The 23,653-nt window shown below is 37.6% G+C and overlaps 1 protein-coding gene and 1 pseudogene across 1 annotated transcript in view; both read right to left on the minus strand.

Annotated features, from left to right (window-relative positions):
* Positions 1-606: 606 nt before the first annotated feature.
* SWT1 (SWT1 RNA endoribonuclease homolog) overlaps positions 607-23,653 on the minus strand; it is a 136,293-nt gene continuing 113,246 nt past the window's right edge. Inside the window, 1 exon segment of the mRNA XM_020984402.2 lies at positions 607-1,611. Within this exon segment, the coding sequence (XP_020840061.1) occupies positions 1,479-1,611 (133 nt within the window). The 3' untranslated portion in view covers positions 607-1,478.
* LOC144457824 (18S rRNA aminocarboxypropyltransferase-like) lies at positions 1,408-15,836 on the minus strand (annotated as a pseudogene).

The raw sequence follows: 23,653 nt of genomic DNA on the forward strand, positions 1-23,653 counted from the left end.
GAATGACAACCTCAATTCTCATCTAGCTGTGACTTGACAAAAGCAAAGGGAATTTGTTTCAATGTCTTTAAACCTACAAAATGAAGAAATTGGATTAGATGAAATTAAGTCCCTTTTAACTCCAAATCCTTTCATTCATAGCATTTAGAGATGAAAAAGATCCTAACTGGAAAGAACATTTAAGTGAGCTGCCCAACATTACACAGGTGGTAACAAAGCTAGGATTCAAATCCATATTACACTAGTATTCAGATTTTATCAGATTGCCTATGATTGTGATACAGTAGCCTCATGTCTTCTGACTGCTCCATGTTCCTGGAATGGACCTTAGACAACTATCCTGGTTATGTATGTTTAGGTGTGCATAGGTTTTAAGTATTTTGAAACTAATGAAAACTGTCAAAGTAAAAGCTCAGTTTTAGCCACTTCCATTAAAGACACGAACCGAGGAACCAAATTAAGATGCTTTTAAAGCTATGGCAAAACTGGGTATTTGGAGTGGAAACATTTACAAGTCCTGTTTTTATATTTGAAAATGTTACCCTAACTAGCAACTTAAGGTCCCTTCCTGTCCTTTATACAAGTTTTAAAGTAAAGCAAGAAACATTTAAATTTACCAAAAAAAAATTTATTTAATTTTTCTAAAATAAAGAAGACATATACGTATTTGGAATAGAATGCCTAAGTTGGATTTGTTACCAAATGTTAGAATACATTTCCAATTCATTGTACAAATGAATAATTCAGAAGACTAGATGTTGAGTTTCAGCCAAGAGCTAACACTGCTAAAACAATAAACTAGGGCAGACTTGCATTTCAGGGGAAAATACAAACCCTCTTCTAGAAATAAAGGATGCAAGAACTGAAGATTGGAAGAGGTAGAGTTAAGAGTTGAAGCTCAACTTCACTGCTTGGGGTAGGAACTGAAAGCAGAATGACCCCAAAATAAATGCTTTTTGTCTTAACCAAGAATCTGCATGTTAAAGACTACATCAAAATGTGTATTAGTTCCCTGGCCTGCAGGGTAAACCTAGCCCAAACAGTCCTGGGGGCTTAAGTTCAGTTTGTGGGATGTGGCCATGTTGGGACTGGGTTTTGTATGCCTGGTCCTGTGTCTGACTGAACTAAAAGTATATATTTATGACAACGTAAGCCGACTTAGGGCAAGTTCAGACTGAGATGACTGCTGAAAAGCCACCACTATTCCATCTGTGTAATCTAGGGATAGGGTAGGGGATGCTGGTAGCTCCAGAAGAACTGAGCCTACACAGTAGCATCTGTCCCAGGACGTAAGCACTAAACTTTCGTCAAGTCTCGGCTGTTTCAGGAAAAGGCAGTCAAATATGAAAACCTGAGGACCCTTCTTGGTCCAGTTTTGGGTTTGGCTCAAAAGCAGACTCCACAACAAAACAAAAACGACATTATACTGTTATTTCAACTAGTCCAACTCATAAATAAAGGATTCAGGAAGAAAACATTTAACAAGTCCTGTAGTTGAGCATGTCTTCAGACCACCCCCGATTTTTGGCTTCCATATAGACAGAGGCATTGCACTGCTGCATAGTGAATTCCATCTGGGCCAGCTGACAACATCCAATTTTTAACTTTTCCCTAGAGGAAAAAAGATTAAAACATGACAAGGCAGTTGGTCAGAAAAGCTACAACAGAGTGATATATGTATGTGTTCTATGATACATTAGAAGATGTTAGTTTAAGAACAATTTATGCCAGGACATGAGAATAGGGCTTCCTACTGTACTAGACAAAGCTCTTCACTATTTAGCCCCAGCTTACCTTATTCTACATAACCCCTCTTCCATGTACTTTACAATACAGCCAAACTGATAGGGGAAAGCTGAGAGGTTAAAGTGACTTGCCCAGGGCCAAACATTTAGTGAGTATCTGGGGCTGGATTAGAACTCGGGTCTTTATGATTCCCACATCCAGCATCTATTTGTTGTTTTATCCTGTTGCAGAACAAAGTACCATCTCCCTGAAGTCTTTCTTGATCTTCCAAAACACTGTATTTAACTATCTTGTATTTATTTTGTATTCATTCAATAAACATTTATTAAGTAACTACTTATGTGCCAGGCACTGTGCTTAAGCACAGGGACACAAAAAGAGGACGTTCTCTGCCATCAAGGGACTCAGAATCTAATGGAGTGGAGATAACATTCAAACAAACATATACAGGACAAATATAATTAAAAGAGGGAAAGCACTGTGTGTCAATATGTAGTCTCTGAACAATGAAAAAGTATATGCTGTTTATATTTGTATCACCAGAGCCTAGCATAAATAGTGGCTACATATAGTAGGTGTTTAATAAATCCATATGGAATGACAGGCTTGAAATGGCTATAAATGCCAATACTGAGATTGATAGTACTGGTAGCGAGGAATATTTAATGGCAAACCCAGCATTTTTTCTACAGAAGCACACTTCTAGGTGTTCCTAAGAGCTGGACATCAAAAAAAAAAAAAGCCCTCCTATATGATTAGGACAAATCAATACAACCCATAGCCTCCCCAGAACCTTGTTGGGCTGTCACATTCATTCAGTTTCAATTCAATAAACACTTAGAATAATCTAAAAATCTCCAGTTTTTGAGAGGTGGTATTCTATATCTTTTAACTGATTCTCTGAAGGATGCAAAAATAGGAAAGGGATGCTTGGCACTAACCCTAAAGAGCAGGCAGAGATGCAGAAGGGGACAGCCAAAAAAAAAACTTCCAAAAAGAAACAATAAAAATGGAGGGTAGCAAAGTGTAAACCCTTTTAAAATTCTGATAAGATATAGGTTGTTGTAGGTATTAGTTGACAATCGGAACGGGACATAAGAAAGATACATACTTGGGGGTGGTAATAATTACTAGGAGGGAGAAAATACAGTCTCACAGTCCCACCTAAGGTTTTGAATTACCAACTTCTGGGCATTATGTAGAATTTCCACCCCCATTTCTGGACCTACTGTATTGGCCCAGGTCATCTCTACAATGATTGAAATAAGCTCTCTGGAACCCCTGTGGCTGGATGCATCAGAAACAGAAAGGAGAGAGTCAGAAAGCAATTTTAGGGAGGAATACAAGAAACTACTTTTGATCAGATGCTTGTTTTTGGAGGGGTGTAATTTCTCAGGCTCTTCCTATACTTAACTTTTTGTGACTAATGTGTCATTTACCCCCTTGCAGTACCCAGAATCATAGCAGATATTCAGTCTTGTTCTAATTAATTTTTAAAAAATCAAATCCTGGGGCAGCTAGATGGCGCAGTGGATAGAGCACTGGCCCTGGATTCAGGAGGACCTGAGTTCCAATCTGACCTCAGATATATAACACTTACTAGCTGTGTAACCCTGGGCAAGTCACTTAACCCTATTGCCTAGCCAAAAACAAAAACAAAAAAATTAAATCCTAATGTATCACAGGAAGAAGTATACAAGTAAATGTTCCTTTTCTTTGATCAGTCCACATGTGAAAAAGACTCTCCTGATGACTGGTTCTCTGGCTATTATTTCTGTATTTGGTTCTTGTGGTGAAGATGCAGTATCTCTCCTCATCTTTAGTTTCATTACTTTTTTAGCGTGATTCAGGATTTTGGCATTGGATTCTCCTATGGCAAAGAGTCTGGTCATGTCTGAGTGGAGAGAGAGCCTCTATATTCAAATGAGCGATTTAAATTGCAGAAAACATTTTACATGTGTGAAATACTTGTTCTCTTCTGAGGCATTTTGGTTCAATTTTGATATAGTAGAATAGTTAGCCGTGAATTTGGAGTAAAATGTCTGGCTCATATCCTAGCCCAGACCCCAGCTGTGAAGGGGAGCTTTTTCCACACCCTACTGAAGTTTGTTTTCCTCATTTGTAAAGTGCAGGCAGTGACATCTGCACTAAACAAATGTGAGATGTTATTACTGCATTCTATATACCAGGTCATGGCAACAGTATTTAAGAGTCCTTCTGCTACTGGGTTTACTTAAAATCACAGGATTTAGTCTATGCAGGAATTCATTGTACATGATGCTTGACACACTCATCTAGCCTCAACATTTTCAGTGGTGAAGAACTCACTACTTTCTTTTTCAAATTCAGCTATTATTTATATGCACCTACTATGCAGTTAGTGCTGTATCATGCTCTGAGAAACAAGAGAAGATTTAGTTCCTGCCCTAGGAGCTTAAATGAGTATTATATAATTATAATACAAAGTACACTGATAAATAAGAAAATTCAAAGGAGGGAGAATTCAGAGTAGACTTACCAGAGATGTCATTTTAACTAGGCCTTTAATGTTATGAAGAATTTCAACAGGCAGTGGATGGGAAAGGGCATTCTAAGAAATCCCGAAATTGTTTGGCAGGCAATAAAGATGGGGTTTGTTAAAGAGCTGGAATAGGTCACACTCACCAGCCAGAATGCCAGAGTGGGCTTTTAAACAAAACAGGGCTCTTCTTAAAAAGTCAGAGTTACAGCTAGCTGGTCATTTGTAGCCAATCATCCATGTTACATGTATTTAATCCTAAAACCTTATGGTGCTGAGGCAATCCTGGGTTCTCAAAAAAAAAAATTTTTTTTTTTTTTTGGTCCATGGCTTTTAGGCAGACCAATGGTTCTTAAGTTGTCTATGTCAGGGTTTGTCACCCCATTTTGGAAAATATTTTTGAGCATTAGTTAGTCTCACTGTCTTTTCATTCCTTTCCAAACCCTGTCTCACAATGGTAGTCAATACCATTCCACTCTTTTCACTAGGACTTTTATTGTCACTGCTGCCTCCCTTCCTCTCTTTCATAAATCCTCCTTCCTCATCTTCTGATTCTTCCTCCTCACTGTCTAGTTATCCTGGCACTGACCACAAGCCTGCTAGGATTTGAGAATTCTCACCCTGCATCCACATCAAATGGATCTATTTCTTCATCCTCAGGTTTCTCAGTGGCACTAGCTGGGAACTTCTTGGCTATAGTTCTTCCTCAGAGCTGCTTTGGCTGCATCCTATCTAGAAGATGACTGTTCCAAGTCCAAAAATCCAAATTTCTCCCACTTGAATTTCCCACTTGAAAGATCAGAAAAGCCCAGAATGAAAAAAGCAGAAGTCTCCATAAAAGACAATTTGGAGGGGAGGTCTTCCATAGTTGATGGGGCTGGCAGCCACTAGGTAGGATAGCTACCAAAGGTGGGTCCCCTGCATCTTCCCAGCGTTCCTTACAGTTTAACCCAGTAGCAGTCAATAACTCCAACTCAACTCTGAACCACCACTTCTCTTATCTACCAGGGATACAGAGTGGGTGCTCATGGGACGAAGAATTTGGCCGTTGAACCCCTGGTTCACAGGACAGTTCGAATCAGACTTTGGCAGGCCAGCTTCCTGCCAGTGCACTTCCAGGGGTCATTCATAGTAGCAAGTTTCCACATGGCCAGGGGGCCGGGCAGTTCCAACTTGAATGAAACACCTTTAAGCTGCAGCATCTTTTTTCTACAGAGGCCCAAAGCAGAGCCTCAACATTCTCAGTGAAGCTTTTTAAGGAATAAGAAGCCCCTAGGATAACTACGAAACCACCAACTACCATTCCCGCCCCCCTGCCAGTGACTTTTTTTCAGCTCAGAAACTCATAGTGCACATGGATAAAAACAGATCCATGAAGTGTTAAATTAAGTGAATGCCTAGTAAGATGCCCTGCTCTCCTCTCCCTGTTCCTATAAATACAAGTACAATGTATATGATGGATCTAAAGGGGTTTTCATTGGCTTTAGGCTAGCCTCCGTAAGTTGGGCTCCAGAAAGATGTCACTTTTGAGAATGATTTGAAGGTATGAATTTGATCCTGGCCAAGTTTAGGGTTGAAGGCTGAACTGCACCAAGAGTATGTGCTAGAACAGGCCTACATCTAAAGATAAGTTTCAAAAATTCCCAAAATGTTAGGGGAATCAAGATTATTAGACCTGGAACCAACTATGAAGAGTATCTGAATAAACAGAGGAGAAGGTCAAAGAAGGTCAATGTCAAGATGGCCAGGATATTTACCACAAGGTGTCTAAAAATGATAAGTTTTGCACCATTTCATTTACTAAGCTCTAAGAAAACTTAAAACGTGCAAGCACGTATGTACGCACACACACAAAGATCTAAATTTCTGGAAATTATAATTAAGTTGAATACTTGAGTTTCATGGACACCTAAATCTGAACTCTCTCAATTTTTTTTTTTACTATAACATCTAAGTATCAAAAACAGCACTAATTGGTAACCAAAATAAAATATACAATACGGACAGTTCAAATCCTTCTCTGGTGCTTCATGAAATGGAAGTGACCCTGTTCTAAAAAGGGATATGCCATTGTAATATAAGTTCTGGAACATAATGAATCCTTACCTCCACTTCAGTAACATCTCACTGTTCATTAAATACATTCTTCTAAACTGTTAAGCTAATGAATACAAAATCAGTCTACAAGCATTTATTAGGCGCCTACTATGTGACAGGCACTGTGTTAAGCACTAGGAATACAAACAAAGGCAGAAAACAGCCCTTATTCTCAAGGAGTTCATGATCTAACAGGAAGACAACATGTAAAAAGAATATATAGAAAATCTCTCTGAAGAACTTTGGAATTGATTGCATGACATCGGAGACACTGGCAAAGGACAACCCAGCATGGCATGCCCACATCAAAGAAGGTGCTGTGCTCTATAAGCAAAGCAGAAATTGCAGCAGCTCAAAAGAAACTTGAGATGCAAATTTATAGAATCCACCTTAAATGTTCACATAAACTATTTGTGCCCAACTTGTGGTAGAGCATTACAATCTTGTATTAGTCTGAAAAGCCACAATCAGACACACTGTAACTTGATTCTAACACTGTAATGTCATTTTGGTCCTCTTTGACAATGAAGGACAACCACCAACAACCATGCAAAATAAAATGGAGACAATCTCAGAAGGAAGGCACTAAAATTAATATGGGCTGTACCTACAGATGTTGCCCCCCCCCCAGACTTTGTCCTGGGCCTTCTTTCTGCCCATCTCTGCTTTTAGTGGTCTCATCAAGTCCTATGGGTTTATTAATGCCTATACAGATGAGTAACAGATCTATATATTAAGCTGATTTTTCTCCTAAGCTTCAAGCTCAACTGCCTATTAGATGTCTCATACTCAATATGTCCAAAACAAAACTCATCTTTCTCATCAACCCACCGCTTTTGCAAACCTCAATATTTTTGTTGAAGGTACCACCATTCTTCCAGTCTTTCAATTTCAGAATCTTGGTGTCGTCCTCAACTACTCACTCTTCCTTACCCCACATATATAGACTTAGCCATCTTTTGTCAAATCTTTTATATCTGATGCCTTCTCTTTCCTCATACAGCGATCTTAGTTTGGGCTCTCATCACCTCTTAAACTATTAAACAGACTTTTTAATTGGCTTTCTTGAGTCAAGTCTCTTCCTACTTTGATCTCTATCATCCACTCAGTTGCCAAAATGATTTTCCTTAAATGTAGATCTGACTATGTCATTCCCCTATCAATAAACTCCACTGACTCCACATTGCTTTTAGGACAAAATATAAAGTCCTGTGTTAGGCTCTCCACAATCTGGGCCCACTCTATCTTTCTAACCTCATTATGCATTACCTTTCTTTCTGCAATCTGTGGTCTAGCCAAACTGACCTTCTGCATATTCCTCACAGTCAGCAGGCATTCCCTCTCCTGCCTCCATGTCTTTTTACTGGACATTCTTCATACCTGGAATCTACTCCTTCCTCTACTTTATAGAATCCCTCTCTTCCTTCAAAATGCACCTCAGTACCACCTTCCACCCCAAAATTTTTTCTGACGCCCCCACTTGTGGGTATCTTCTCTTCCTAACTATCCTGTATTAACTTTGTATTTATTCTGTATACACTTATGTATGTGCATATTGTCTCCTCTGATAGAATGGAAGCTCCTTGAGAATAGGAACTATTTCATTTTTTTTGTATTTATATTCTCTCATAGTATCTTACAATAAATGTTTATTCACGGATTAACTGAAAACAAATCTACCCCTTGAAGATTTTGTAACTATCCTAAGTTCTAATTTGGGACGGTCAATGCAGTATCACAGTCAAATTTATGACCTACATATCTATGCCATAAATTCTGTACTGTGTTGTAAAGGATGAGGAATTATAAAAACACAATTGTTAAGAATAATCTTTTTCCTTTCAACATTAAACCCCTTCAAGTTTTAAAATTCATCCTAAACTCCAACCTAAGGAGATAAGTCAAGAAGCTGAGGTATATTATGTTCTCCATGCATCATCTATAATAAATTTGCTAGACTCAACCTTTGTTGCCCCTCAAGCTCTCAGAGTATCTTGCAACTTCTGTTTATCAACCATTCAAGAGATATGACTAAGAGGAAACAGAAGGTTCTCATAAAGGCATCATGATTTTATTTTTATGCTCAAAACCACACATTAATATTTTCATTTGCATCAGAAACCACAGCAATCCTGAAAGATGACCTTTTGACATTTCTTCTTCATTTGACAGTCACAGCTAACACTTTTAAAATACAGTTTTTGGTATTCAACAGCCATATATTGAAAGTAGTTTAATAAATGAGTCTGATGTATTTTTCACCATATTTATATAGTTACTACAGTTCTAACCAGTAACAGAAACTTCTTCAATTTGGTTCCCTCTCACAGCCTTCTTAATTTAGACCACAATATACACCAGTCATGTTTCAAAATGCAGTCTAGGAAATGTAACACAATTTCCTGTTACCAAAACCCACAAGGATTAAGGTTTGTTTGTATCGCTCAACAAAGGTGTTACTGGGAGCACTGAAGGTAACAAGCAAATTTACTCAAGCTCAGCTGAGATATATATGAAACATGAAATACCATCAGCTAGAAGTTTAAAATAGTTCAATGATACAAAACAATGAAGTCATTTTCTATGACGAGTGATGTGTAATTTGTGTCTTATAAATTCAGGTATTTCCACTAAAGTCTTAACACTATTCTCCACTGCGGCACAAATATAAACTTGTGTTCTTGAAGGCTGTGTCAGTGGAACAATCTTTGGTTTGATATGTTGGAAAACCTTCAGGCCCAGGGATAGACAGTATGTGTTTTGTCTGAGAACAAGACTATCTAAGTTTGGAAAAGATCATCATCAAAGGGTTAGCCACCAGGTCAATATTTTTGGGGCCATGGAAACTTGTCAAACCATCTAACTAATGTACTGAGGGGTTACACTATGCAATGGTAGAAGGTGTTATATACAATGCTGAAATCATGGATCCCTAATGTACAGAACTATTAATTTGGGATACGATTTATTAGGCAATATCATCCTTTCAATTCTATGATTTTTAGAATTTGAACTGGTATAACCATCCCCCTGAATTTTCATTTATATATATTTTTAAACCTAGCACAAGAAGGCTTTCTTTTTCTTTTTTCCTTCCTTCCTGTTTTTCATATAGTTAGTGTATAATGTTCTTGCTCACCCCACTTAATTAAGATGAGAAGCAGTGCAGTATAGTAGATAAAGAACCAGGTTCAAAATCAGGAAAACCTGAGTTCAAGACCTGCTTCTAATGCACACTGGTTCTGTGACCCTGGGCAAGTTGCTGAACTGCTCAGGGCCTCAGACAACTCTGGAAGGCTTCAAGTTGGAGAGCAGATGTCAATCGGCATTGGCAAAAGAATTTTTATTGGGGCAGCTAGGTGGTGCAGTGCATAGAGCACCGGCCCTGAAGTCAGGAGTACCTGAGTTCAAATCAAGCCTCTGACCAAACACTTGACACTTACTAGCTGTGTGACCCTAGGCAAGTCAACCCCAATTGCCTTAAAAAAAAAATTATCATTGGAAGTTCTCTATACTAATGAAATAACAGGTCCTGTCCAAAAGAAATTAATACCAACTGAGTATTTAACTTTCTTTATAAAACACCACAACTCAAAAATCTAACAGAAGATTTAACAAACATCTGTTTAAGTACCTACTCTGTGTTAGGCTGTGGGGCATATGAAGACAAAAATTAAACATTTCCAGCCCTCAAAGGACTGAAATTCTATGAGGAAATACAGCACGTACAGAGATAATGAAATATAAGGCAATTTCAGAAGGGAGAGAAGCCTAACTGGGTGTAATCAGGAAAGGAGCTAAATCAGTAAGTAAATCAGTAGAAGCTAGCACCTAAATTGAGTCTTGGAAGAAAATGAAGATGGTAATAAGGAAGTGTATTACTAGTATGAGTGGTAGTGTGTGCAAAGGCATAGGGATGGAAGAGAGAATGCAAACTCCCAGGAACATTTAGTAGCTTGATTTGCTTGGAATATAGGGAAACAACATCGAATAAGTCTGGCAAGATGAGGAGATAGGCCTTAAATTCCAGACTAGGAATTTATTTTTTCCTAGGGACAATAGGGAGTTGCTGAAGGTTTTTGAGCTGAGGAATGCCACAGCCAAACCTCTGTTTTAGATAACTTTTGGCAAATGTGTGGTGAGCACACAGAGGGGAAGTAAGTAGAAACAGGAAGTCTAACCAGGTGATTACAATAGTCCAAGGGAGAGGTAATGAGGATCTGAACTAAAGTAGTGAATGAGCAGAGAAAAGAGAATGAATGTGAAAGACAATGACTTGCCGACTTGTTTGAAACATCAAGATAAAGCTCTCTAGCAGACAGCTGGTGATGTAAAAGAGAAATGCAAGAAAAATACTAACACCTAGATGCTTATTGACAGAGTTGAATTTGGGAGCTACTTGTGTGAAGATGATAAAGTTATATATGTAGAGATGATAAGTGAATCAAAGGGAGTGGATGAGAACAAGAAACTGAAAAAGTTCCAGGTTTAGCTAGTGGGAAATAAATACTGCTTTACTTAAAAAGTCTGAGCGGGATCAAAAGTAAAGAACCAGGAAAATACAATGTCAAGGAAGCCAAAGGAAAAAAAAAATCTCAAAAGCTACAGAAAGGCAAAATAGGGTAAGTGTAGAGGGCCAGCTTTGGGGAGTTGGAGGGCTTAGGCCAGCCCGGGTCTTACCTGTAGATTGTACTAAGCCTGACAGCTGTAAAACTCAGGACGTCGGCTCACCACCCTCCTGTTCCGTCTCTTGAGAACAGGATGCAGGGAGGGAGGAAACGGATGGGGTACAGGACAGGATGCAGGAAAGAAGGTAACAGGCAAGGTACAAGGAAGTAAGGAAATCACTTAATTAGATTTGTACTTTTCATGAATAATAATGTTACTATTGCTTGATCCAGTACTGTATAAGCCTGAGCCCTCAGATCCATAAACAGAGTTTGTTCTTCACTGCTCTCACCTGGCCAGTGATTCTTTCTCTCTTCACACTCTGCCGGCATCAGACCACAGCCGGGGACGCAGGCACTCCCGGCAGGTAAGAATGAAAAAAAGTCATTATATTTAATAATTAAGAGGTCGTTGGTAACCTTGAAGAGAGCAATCTAAGTGGTGTGAAGAGAAGTAAGATTTGCTAAGGGTTGAGAAGAGAATAGGTTATGAAGAATTGGAAGCAATGAATATAGATGACTTTCTAGGAGTTTGGCTCTGAAAGAGAGAAGTATACTTTAACAGCACTGCAAATAATCTATTTTCGAGGTTCTGTGCTAGATGCTATAGGAGAAAGAAAAATGTACAGAACTCTCAGAATTTCACTCTTACCTGTTGGCCCTGACTGCCTTCACTGGCTGCTACAGACTGTCAGGAAATAGAATTGTCAGAACTTTCTGAAAAGAGAGTCTTTTCTAATTCTTAGAACAGTGTGTGCCCTGGCCACCTCTATATAAGATCCCATCATTTAAATCCAGTCCAAATTTAAACCATGCTTTTCCCTCAAATATAAAATAAAATCTGAGTAAATAATATAAATTAGTGTTATTTAATGTGAATAGACACAATATATGGAACACACACATATACACTTTCAAAGAGATTGTATTGTAAGCATAGAGTTGTTTTGGGTTTGTTTTGGAGTAATTTGGTACATACTTTCAATTCTAAAAGGAGATAAACAGGCAAAAAAGATTTTTGAAAGCTAACAAAAATTGCTTGTTTCTGTGGTAATGCCTGTCACAATGAGATACCATTTTGGAGGTGCCTGGTGCAGATGATTCTCAGATCTGTATAACCAGTCCTAACTTCCAACATCCAATCTCATATCTCGAACTGACTATTGGATGTCTCAAACTAGAGGTCCCAATGACGTATTAAACTCGACATATCCCAAACTGAACTTGCTCTCTTTCCCCCAAAGCTTCCCCTTTTTTCTAATTACCCTATTACTCTTAAGAGCACCACCATCCTCCTTGCCACCGAGGCTCACAACTTCAATGTACTTTTTGGTCACTCATTTTCTCTCGCCACCATGTTCAATCTGTTGCCAAGACCTGTCGATTCTCCCTTCCAAACATCTCTCCTCTAACACTGCCACCACCCTGGTGCAGTCCTCAGCCTTACAGCTGGCCTTTCTGCTTCCATTCTCTCCTTATTTCAGTCCATTCTCTACATAGCTCTCAAAATGATCTCCTAAAACTAGGTCTGGCCACGTCACTCTCCTATTCAATAAATTCTAGTAGCTCCCTATTGCCTCAGGAATAAATATAAAATCTGCTGTTTGGATTTTAAAGCCCTTCATAAACTGTCAAATCCCTACCTTTCCGGTCTTTTTATACCTTACTTCCTTCCACGTACTCTGCTGTCTGACTAGTGACTCTGGACTCCTTTCCATTCCTTGTACAAGACACTCCATCTCTTGACTTTGCATTTTGTCTGGAGTTCCCTATGCCTGGAATTCTCTCCCTTTTCACCTCTATCTCTTAACTTTCATCAAGTCTCAGCTAAAATTCCATTTACTACAAGAAACCTTTCCTAGCCACTCTTAATGTTAGTGCCTTCCCTCTGAGATTACTGCCAATTTATGCTGTATATACGTTGTTTGTATGTAGCTGTTTGCATGTTATCTCCCTCCACCCCCATTAGAATATGAGCTCTTTGGGGGCAGGGGCTGGTTTTTTCCTTTCTCTTTACATTTTCATTATCTAGCACAGTACCTGGCACACAAAAGGTGCTTAATAAATTCTTGCTGGGTAAGAATTAACATGAAAGAAACTAAAGATGAAGACTAAGAATAAAATTGCCCTAGCTTAAGCTAAGCTCAATGTCAATGAAAAAAAGATGCAGTTGCATCTTTTCCTCAAGTATCTTGATACCCATACGTAATTAAAAGAGTTCCTTCTAAAAGATATTACACTGTGTTGGGGGCATTTGACTTTCTTCTGCTCTTTTCTATATTAAACCAGAAGCGTAGGTTAGGAAGAGACTGTAGGTTTCCATCACATTCGCATGCTTCATGACATCTCATGGGCTTTGCCTGTCACACGTTCAAATTATGTGGCAATGAATTCAATCAATGAATAAGTTAGGTTGAATTTCCATTTTGCAGGGAGCTGGGAGTAATATACATCTGTAACACAACTTTACTGAATGGCAAAGACAATCAAGACATTTTAACTACCCAATACACAAACTCTGTTACACCATATTACACCTCACAGCATGATCAGACACACTTTACTGCTGACTATAAATCACAAGATAGCAAGAAGCAATTCCCACTGAATACCAAATCAATCATCTCCATTAATAACAGACTTCAAGTATCTTTACTGGTAACATTCTGTAATGACTCCTGATACATATTTACTCACTTGCAAAGATGACTGGACCATTTTCATGACACATTTTAATAAGTTTTTTTTCAAAAGCAACAAGCTAATGACAATATAAACATTCATAGCTCATGAATATTTAACATCCTATCTATTAAATTAAAAATCTTGCTGCAGTCATTCCTGTGCCAATTAACAAAAGAAAGATGTAATACATTACCAAGCTTTCTCACAAGAATAATCAAGACATGTTATGACAGGCTCTTGACTCAATGAATTTCAAAGTAAACCTGAACAATACTAATGAACTAAAGAAACGTGTAGCTAGCCCTCACTCTTAGAAAAACGATTTGGCTACATTCATACCTGGGGATAGATAGTGTGGCATAGTCACTAAAAAGCCAGCCTCAAAGCCTAGAACACTAGATTCAAGCCTTGCCTCTGACAAATACTGGCCTGTGACCCTAGGTAAATGACAATTTGTCAGTGCTCTGGCCAACTCTATAAGACTAAACTGCAGAGAAGGTACCAACCTGCATTAGTAAAGGGAGTTTTCTCCCCTGGGAGTTCCCTAAACCAATGAAATCACAGGTCTAGTCCCAGAGAAATGCTAGTCCTTTGACTAAAATTTTATTCAAACTACCTTCCACAAAGGAAAAAGTCTGGATACAACTTGGCAGACCTAAACTTTTATGTTTATGTGGAAAAAGAAACTAGTTCAATGGTGAGTCTTCAGAATACTGCAATACAAAGAAAGAACTATGGAATTTGAATGCAGATCGAAGCATACTATTTGCTATTTTTTTTTCTCTTCTGTTGAGTTTTGTTTCCTCTTTCTGGTGGTTCCTCCTATTGGTTCTAATTCTTACTTACAACATCACTAATGTGAAAATATGTTTAATAGGAATGTATATATATATAGCCAAATCAGATTGTGTGCCGTCTTGGGGAGGGTAGTGGGAAGGAAGGGGAAGAAAAATTTTAAACTCAAAAGCATTTGGAAGAGATGTTGATAAATCAAAATAAAAAGAATACTACAATAGACCTTTGATCTTATCAATGTGAGCAGTTCCTCCAATTACGAAGATCATAATCTATCAATATCTTCTCATGTTTTGCAACTCTGCTCTATTTCTTCCTTTAAACCCCTCATAAGAATTCCACCCAACACAATGGGAGTCTTCCAGCAGTTCACCTGATATTGCTCAAATACCAATAAAGAACATAGGCTCTTCATCTTTCCATATACTGGACCTACCCACCCATCTTTTATGCCATTTCTTCCAAAACAGTTTTGTATTGACAATATAACTAGTCTAGTCATTCCTACTCCACCGCCCACTTAGTGACCTGCAACTTTAATTCTGTAGTATTTTGCAATTTGAGGTTATAGATCATCACTAATACTGATGTTAGTAAGATGGGCCTTTGTTTTGGTAGAGTACCTGGGCCATTAAAATCACTAATACTGATGTTAGTAAGATGGGCCTGTGTTTTAGTAGAGTACCTGGGCCATTAAAATCACTAATACTGATGTTAGTAAGATGGGCCTTTGTTTTGGTAGAGTACCTGGACCATTAAAATCACTAATACTGATGTTAGTAAGATGGGCCTTTGTTTTAGTAGAGTACCTGGGCCATTAAAATCACTACAGAATTTCCAAATTTAATCCAACTCACTTTCCTCTTCCTCTCTCATACTGGGTCCAGTTCATAAGCTATCTGCAAAGCTTGTCCAAAACAGATGAACTGATGGACCACAGCTATGAACTTTTCATTCAAGTATCATAGTATGGATAACAAATATTCATCTACTTGTTTTAAGTATATGTATAGTTATGTTGAATTCTTTTGAGTGCTTATGGATCTCATTTAAGAAGGTTAGCAATGTTCTAGGGCTTGATGCAAATCGCACAATGTCAGTTATAAAAGGGAGCATGTAAAAGACCTCACTAGCTATAAGGAATCCTTTTTCTTTTGAACGTTGTACCAAACATCCTCCTTGACAAGAGAGAACACTTTTGGCAAGTACGCATTTGTTTCCCTGATATTAATAATCAGAGGGTTACTGAGTAAAATTATCTGTATCATTATGCTTCAAGGAATCATGTATGATTGTGACATATGCACAGAAGATACCACCTTACTGGAAAAAAGATATTGTGCTCTACTAAATCAAATGATTTTTATAGTAGTAATAATAATAATCATAAATAACCACAGTAGGATCCTGTATTTACTACACCTTTTGGTCAACTACATAGTTGTAAAGATTTAGTGTGCTGTAGAATATTTTTTAAATTAATTTTTTTTTTCAATCAACAAAAACCTACCTTCTCTCTCTCGCCTCTCCCTAAGCCCCAACTGAGAATGAAAGAAAAACAAATCCCATTACAAACATGTATAGTCAAGCAAAACAAATTTCCAGATTAGCCATATCTAAAAGAGTGTGTGTGTGTGTGTGTGTGTGTGTGTGTGTGTGTGTGTGTGTGTACTGTACTCCATGTCTCTCACTTCTCTATAAGGTGGTGAGTAATATGTTTCATCATTAGACCTCTGGAATTGTGACTGATCATTACATTGACTGGAGTGCCTAAGTCTTTCAAAGCTGACTGTCTTTTCAATACTGTTGTTACTGTACAAATTGTTCTAGTTCTACTCACTTCACTCTGCATCAGTTCATGTAAGTCTTCTCAGGTTTTGCTGAAATTATCCTCTTTATCACTACTTACAGGAAAATAATACTCTAACATATTTATAAACCACTATTCATTTTGTCCTTTCCCAATTGATAGGTTACCCCCCCTAAGATTCCAATTCTTTGCCACCAAAAAAAAGAGCTATAAATATCTTGGTATATCCTTAGCTGGAATATGTTTTGCCTAGGATTAATCTCTTGATAATCTACCCTCTAATTCCCCCATTGCTCTTTTTCCTATAATGTGAAATGGACTTCTGTACCCAACTCTGTATATATGTGTGTATTTTCCCCACCTTAGACCAGTTCAAATAAGTGAAATTTATGTATTAGTCGCTTCCATGCAACATTCACCTCCTTCTTTGTATAGACTTCTACTTGTGCACCCTAATTGTGAGATAATTTCCCCCTTACCCTCCTTTTTCTTCTCCCTACCCAAGTGTATTCATCTTCCCTTCCCTTTCCATCCTTCCATTTAGATTAAGTCGTTAAGCCTTTGTCTAGAATTAGACTTCATCTGATGCCTTTTTACATTTCTCTAAATTCCCATCTGAACTTCAAAGTTTCTAAGTAGTTCTGGTTTGTTTTTGCTTTTATTTTGGTACAAGAAGCCCTGTATGGATCTGGGACCTCCTCTTTCCCTGTTTTACAGCCTCTCCCCTGCACTAAAGTGCTCTTTGCTGCCCACTCCTGGTCAGACCCTGTTCCAAGTGTCCAAAGTTCTGTCTCCCTGCTCCAACCTGTGCTGAAAAAGTGACTTGTTGTGCCTTTTTTTGGATTTAACAATCTAGATTTGGATTGATTTGTTTTGTTGACATCTTTGGAAGAGTTCTGAAGGGGAGCTCACTGTACTTCATCCTGCTACTTGCATCCTGAAGCCATCATGGCTCTGCCTTCTGTGACATAAAGAACGTGGCTTCTAAAACTTAGGTCTCTCATTTCTTGATACTTAGTAATATTTTCCAACATGTTTTTTACTTTCCTCTTCTGTGCTAACCTTTGTGTTGAAGTTACCAAGTGTCACATCATGTGTTCATTTAATTTAGAAGGTCTTATATCAAGCTCTCCATAGACTCTCTTTCCTCCTCAGGTTGCTGGCCGTCAATATATTCATAGCAGTCCTTTTGAAAATGCTTAACATAAGCACTGAAATATGATATGACTAAGTATACCATGAAATTTTTCTTCTGCCCTTTGGATATATGCTATGAACAAATCTACTAATTCTTTTTATCTACTTCTCCAAGGAGAGTATGTGAGCCGTCCTTCCTTTTTGTTGCACTTCCTTTTAATAGATGGTTTAAAAACTTTAAGATCCTTGTTATGCCTTGATTCCTTTTCTTCTACTCTGCCACTATCACTGGAGAAGCAGAAGAGGAGGACCACAAAGGACTGAGAGCTATTTTGTATTTTCATTTATTTCATGTATTATCATGACCAAAGAATTCATCATCAAGCGGCCATCCTACTAGGGATGTGCTTCTCCACAATTAGCTAGGCTGGTTCATGAAAAGCAAATAGTCTGTTGCCAGCACTGTCTTAAAAAGCATTTCTCCCATGGTAGAATCTTATTCTCTGGTGTTATCTGCAACAGAGCAGAACTTGGTCAAGAAGCTTTCAGAATAAATGATAACAACTGATAACCATACATCACTGTATAAAGCTTCCCCTAAAAGTCTACTCATATGCTTCATGTGGTTTAGAGGTGACCATGAGTTCTTAAAGGCTTTGCTGCCAGTGAAATAAGTTCTGATATACGTTATAAAACTTGAAAGGCTTCAGTAATGGTCTGGTGATAAACTAGAAATGTGCTGTCTAAGGATCAACCTAGCTAAATTTAGAGAGGTGTAAACCCAGGTGAGCCACAGGGGTGATAATATTTTCAGCCAGAGCTACTCTGAAATTACTAGTTTAGAGACTGGTCATCTGCATTGGTGTTAGAAAAACCTACACCAATGGAATCATAAATTCGTTGAGTATTTAAGTATTATAAAGCACTTTATATTGATCACGTTTGACTCTTAAACAACTGTGTGGAAGGAGATCATTCAAATTCTGTTATCTCCATTTTACAGATGAAGTTTAATAACTTGCCTCAAGTCACATAGCTAATAAATGGCAGGGTCCAGTTCAAACCCAAATGCAGACCAGTTTCTGACTCCAAATCCAATATTCTGTATATTCTACTAGTTTGTGTGATACAGAGGACCTGTGTTGAAATCTCAGTTCCGCTATGTCTGTGATCTCAAGCAAGATCTCTCTGGGGCTCAGTTTCCTCATCTTTGCAATGAAGGACTTAGACTAGATGACCTAATAAAATACTACCAGATGCAAACATATGATCCTATGATTATTACCTCAGTTCAGGGATGAAACACCATTCCAACATCTTGTGGCAGAGTTCCCAATAGTTATTTACTAAGCACATACTTGGATACTTCACCATCTGTGATCTCACTGACAGGAGCTCTCCCTCCAACTGTAAATAAGGCTTTGGAATACGACTACGTGGAGGAATACACACAGAGGAAGGAAAAAAACACCGTGGGAGATATTAACAAAGCAGAAGATACAGTCACTATCTTCAAGAGTATTACACTTCAAGTTGAGAGACAGACTCTATAAATAAAGTATCTTTAAAAAAACATTACAAGGAAGTAAGTTACAAATGAGTGGTGTAGACTAGTTCTGTAAATATAAAGGGAGAGAACACTGATGGCCTGGACTGGTTGTGGAAGGTTTCACAGCCTTATGTTGTATGTGGAAGGTTTCACAGACTTTATGTTGCACCTAGACGGAAAGGCAGGATTCGAGTAGAATCTAAAGAAAAAATCTTTCTGGAATAGTAGGAGAATAGGAAATGATATAGAAGGCTGAAGTCAGATTGTGAAGGGCTTTGATTGCTTTCCTAAGAAGCTTAGACTATTCCAGAAGGAATGACACAACCCTGCTTTTTGCTAAAGTATCCATCTACTTGAAGTATCCTTCTTGGCTCTTCTGCTTCAAAGAAATGCAATTCTTTTTGAGTGAGATCTTAAAAATGTCAAAATCTTTTTCTTTTATTAAAATGAGCATCTAATTTATTTCCACTTTTGGCAGAAATAAGAGTCATGAATAATCTGTGAAGTACTCATGGTATGCTAACTCACAATTCATGACTTAGTATATACGTCCCAGGGGTTTACCTAAAACATAGAAGTGATGTTTCCTGGGTCATAAAACTTTTAAGTGTCACAGGCAGGATTTGATTCCAAGTATTTCTGACTCCAAGTCTAGCACTCTTCTACAGAACATTATCTCTGAAATAATATGCTCATTAGAATTAAGTAGAAAATGTAGTTTACTATTATTACAATTGAGGCTTGATGTTAAAGAATCAAATGGGAAGTTCAAAGCTAAAATGTGTTATCTCTGTACTTTCAGAATTCATCAAAACATGTACTCTCATTATATTCACACTATGGACAACATTTCAGTCAGCAGACTGAATTAACTTAGAATGTGACTGGAGCTCAGAGCCAATCACCGAACTATGTACTGTGAATAACTGTGTCTGTTACATCTCTAGCTTCAAAGATTGGATTACTCTGCCATTCTATCAGTCCTACTCTGCTCTGATTTATTAGAAACAAGGGAGTACAGATAATAGAGTAAGGAAATATAACATACTACTTACTATATTAGCTATCTTATACAAACTACTAAGACTAATGGAAGAAAAGCCACAAATTTTTGGAGTTGTTTAAATATGCTGATGCACACAATTATTGCTTTAACCAAAACTTAATGGTTAACTACCAAAAAAGGCCAAAGTGGCCCAAAAAGGCCAATTTAGGTCCGCATTTACATTTTTATTACTATTTTCTGTTTTATTTCTATTTCTTTGTCTCCTTCCCATTCCATAGTCCCACCATAACTTTCTTCCTAATTCAAAGTAAACACAACAAAACAAACATTTTTTTTAGTATTGTGGCATGTATGTTAAAGGTATGGCTTTGTTTTCGTTTTTTAAAGATAATTTTGAAGACACTTCCTTTACACGTCATGATAAAGCATTTAAAAAACCCTTTCTATGTGTCAGGCACTGTGCTATGATTATAAACAAGCAATGTAAGTGTCTGTCTGGGAAAAAAAAAAGTAGGAAAAAGGAAGCAGGCAAAACAATAGCAAACATTTACTAAGTACTTACTATGTGCCCAACATTACACTAGGTGTTGGGGATACAAACACAACAACGAAACAGTCCCTGTTTCTTTATTATTATTCTACTGTATGAAAGAGTCAACTGTCATTTCACTAGCAGACCCTCAAACAAAAACACAATGAATACCAAGTTGCAAAACAGAGGTATAGTGAAATTCCTTAGTAAAGCTTTTTGTTCCACTGTCTTAGTTTCCTCTAATTTAGACCTTTATCTACTTTTCAAGGTGGTTTTTTTTTCAAAAAAAGCATTTAACATTAAGTTCAAGAACAATTTTACTACTGGATATGCCCTCTATCACCATTAACCTATTTTCAAAGAAAAATTAGAGAATGTAGGGCACATAGTCAAACTATGAACATTTATGTTAGACTGGTTCCATGGCAAAAGTCAAAAGACACAATTCTCTATATAATTTAGTCAATACAGAAATGTTTTTTCCTCATTTATATGCATAGCTGTAGAAAGTTATTAATTAGGCAAAAGGACAAGTGAATACACTGTATTGAAACAAGTGACAGAAATGTGTTTTCCCATGAATAATCCAGTTAAGAGCCCCAGTCTTGATTTGGCTGTCGAGACAAAAACCAAAACAACTGACTGATTTGACTGAGTCACTTAAAAAAAAAGCTATCTTGCTGCATGTTTGACTGTATTTACCAGTTCAATTTTATCTAAACAACTATATTGATTAAAAAACAAACAGCCAAAGTTTTCACTATTTGACACAGCCTCCTTAAAATTCTTCTTAAAGGGATGGAGATGCATATTTGTGTACATTTAAGGGCTATTTCTGCTAAATCCTTTCACTTGAAGAACTTTTGATGTTCAAAACTTACTTTATTATTTATGTATCATGTAACATGCTTCCTCATTTAAAAATGAAAAAATCCAAGTCGTCTACAGTATATTTGGGTCTTCAATCTAAGGTTGTGTCTTGGAGGCTCTGTGTTACAGACCAGGAACTCTAGTCTAGTCTAATCTTGAGGAAACTACTGAACAAGTCCCCATATTCACAAAACAAGCACATTTCAAAAAGCATTTCTTTTGAGGGGTGAAGCAGCTGGGTTAAGTGACTTGCCAGGGTCACACAGCTAGTGACTATCATGTGTTTGAGGCTAGATCTGAACTCAGGGCCTCCTGACTCCAGGGCCAGTGCTCTACCCACTGAGCCACCTAGCTGCCCCCGAAAGCATTCTTAATGAGAAAATGGCAGCATGGTTTGTACGTGCCAGAGGTGGAAGGTTATTTGGCTTTGCCAGGTACTTTTTGAACTTCATGTCATAAACTAGTATTTAATTTATAATGAAAAAATGATTGTGCCTTAAAGTTAAAACTGGAACAACAGACAATAAGAATTTACTCTATCTACTTCCTTTTTATAATAGCTAAGAATGGTTAATGTACCCTTCTAGGCTTCTGAATAAAATTCCCGTATGACCTTGAAAAAGGAGTAGGTAAGCAAGTGTCCCTCTAATAAGAACTGAAAAAACATGAGTTTGACTGCAAGAGATTTTAAAAGTCAACCTGAATTATAATCACATAATGAGATTTTCTGTTTTCTCCCTTGCCTTACTAAGTGCAAGTTTTAATCAAGGATACTTTCAACCTGAGACATTATCTTTCTTCTGTATCAGGTTCTATACACAGTCCCTTATTCTCCACCCTCGTCCCCCCACCCCAAGCACTCATAATCTCCCTACAGAATTAAAACAGAGGCCCTTCTACACATGTCTGGTTTCCACATTGACAATTCCCTCCTTTATAGTCAATTCTGGAGACAAGAAATCATAAAAGAACTAAAAACTCAAGCACTTTAAATTATTATTTGTTTTAACATTCCCAAGGAGGTAATACGTATGCCCAGCTAAATGTGAACTATTTCTGCTTCCCCCACTGGATTACAGAGAAACTGGCAGGCACTAATATTACTCTATTAAAATTCTTAAAAAAAAAAAAGGGGGGTGTCTGTTCAACCTCACCTATCAAACATATTTGGCCCTATCTCAAGTAAGGGAAAAGAGAATCTCCCTTTCTACTTCATCTTTTGAGGTCCTAGGAGAGAAACCGAAAGATGGAGTCTTTCTGAAACTGACACAGAAAGCTGAGTTTATAGTCTATGAAAAACTACGCAAAATGGAAATGTTGCCATAAAATCCAATTGCTTTTAAATAGCATCAGGGCTGCTTCACACAGAACTTAGGCACTATTCAAATTTTTTTAAGGTCAACTACTATGTATGCACATGCGCATGTGCGCGCACACACACACACACACACACACACACACACATCTCTCTCTCTCTCTCTCTCTCTCTCTCTCTCTCTCTCTCTCTCTCTCTCTCTCTCTTTCTCTCTTTTACACACCTCCTCCCCACCCCTACCATCCCAGTCCCAATAGCCTCTAGTCCAGCAGTCAGCTTGTTAGCTCACATAGCCTAGCAATTAAAAAAAAAAAAAGATGGGTGACTGCTATCCTAAAAATACAGCTCACATAAAAGAAATCCATGAATGCAAAAAGACACTAGTCAAAAAGGAAAACTAAAATCCAAATATTTTAAACATGTTGGAGAAAGCTGTCTTTCCTTTAAGGAATTTCCCTTTTAACCTAAATCGCTTGTAATTTTACTTAAGATAATAATAACGGAACCACCTACCATATCTTTATCAGCTTCAGAAATGACAGAATAACTAGAAGACACATTATGCTTTTCCAAATGAGCCCTAAATCCACAAACCACCAAATACACAATATCTACATAGAAAGACTGATGTGTTACAGGGTCATAAAAGAATATCTTTTCCACTGAGCTATAATAACAGAAAATTACTTTCATACTACCTAGGATTGAAAGTTGGTAATGTGGTCAGGTCTCTAATGAATAAACTGTATTATGTAAAAAAGACTAATGCATTTTTGTCATTGTGGTGGCTTAAAATCATCAGATTCATTTGTTTTATTAGCCTACATTTTATTGAAGCACCTTTCATTTAACTTTATCATTGCATCTACTCATACAGTTCCAGCTACATTTTCATATTATAAAAAAAAAAAGCAAAATTGAGGAAG

The sequence above is a fragment of the Phascolarctos cinereus genome, unplaced genomic scaffold (assembly GCF_003287225.1).
Source record: "Phascolarctos cinereus isolate Bilbo 61053 unplaced genomic scaffold, phaCin_HiC Scaffold_5;HRSCAF=322, whole genome shotgun sequence".
Lineage (NCBI taxonomy): Eukaryota > Metazoa > Chordata > Mammalia > Diprotodontia > Phascolarctidae > Phascolarctos > Phascolarctos cinereus.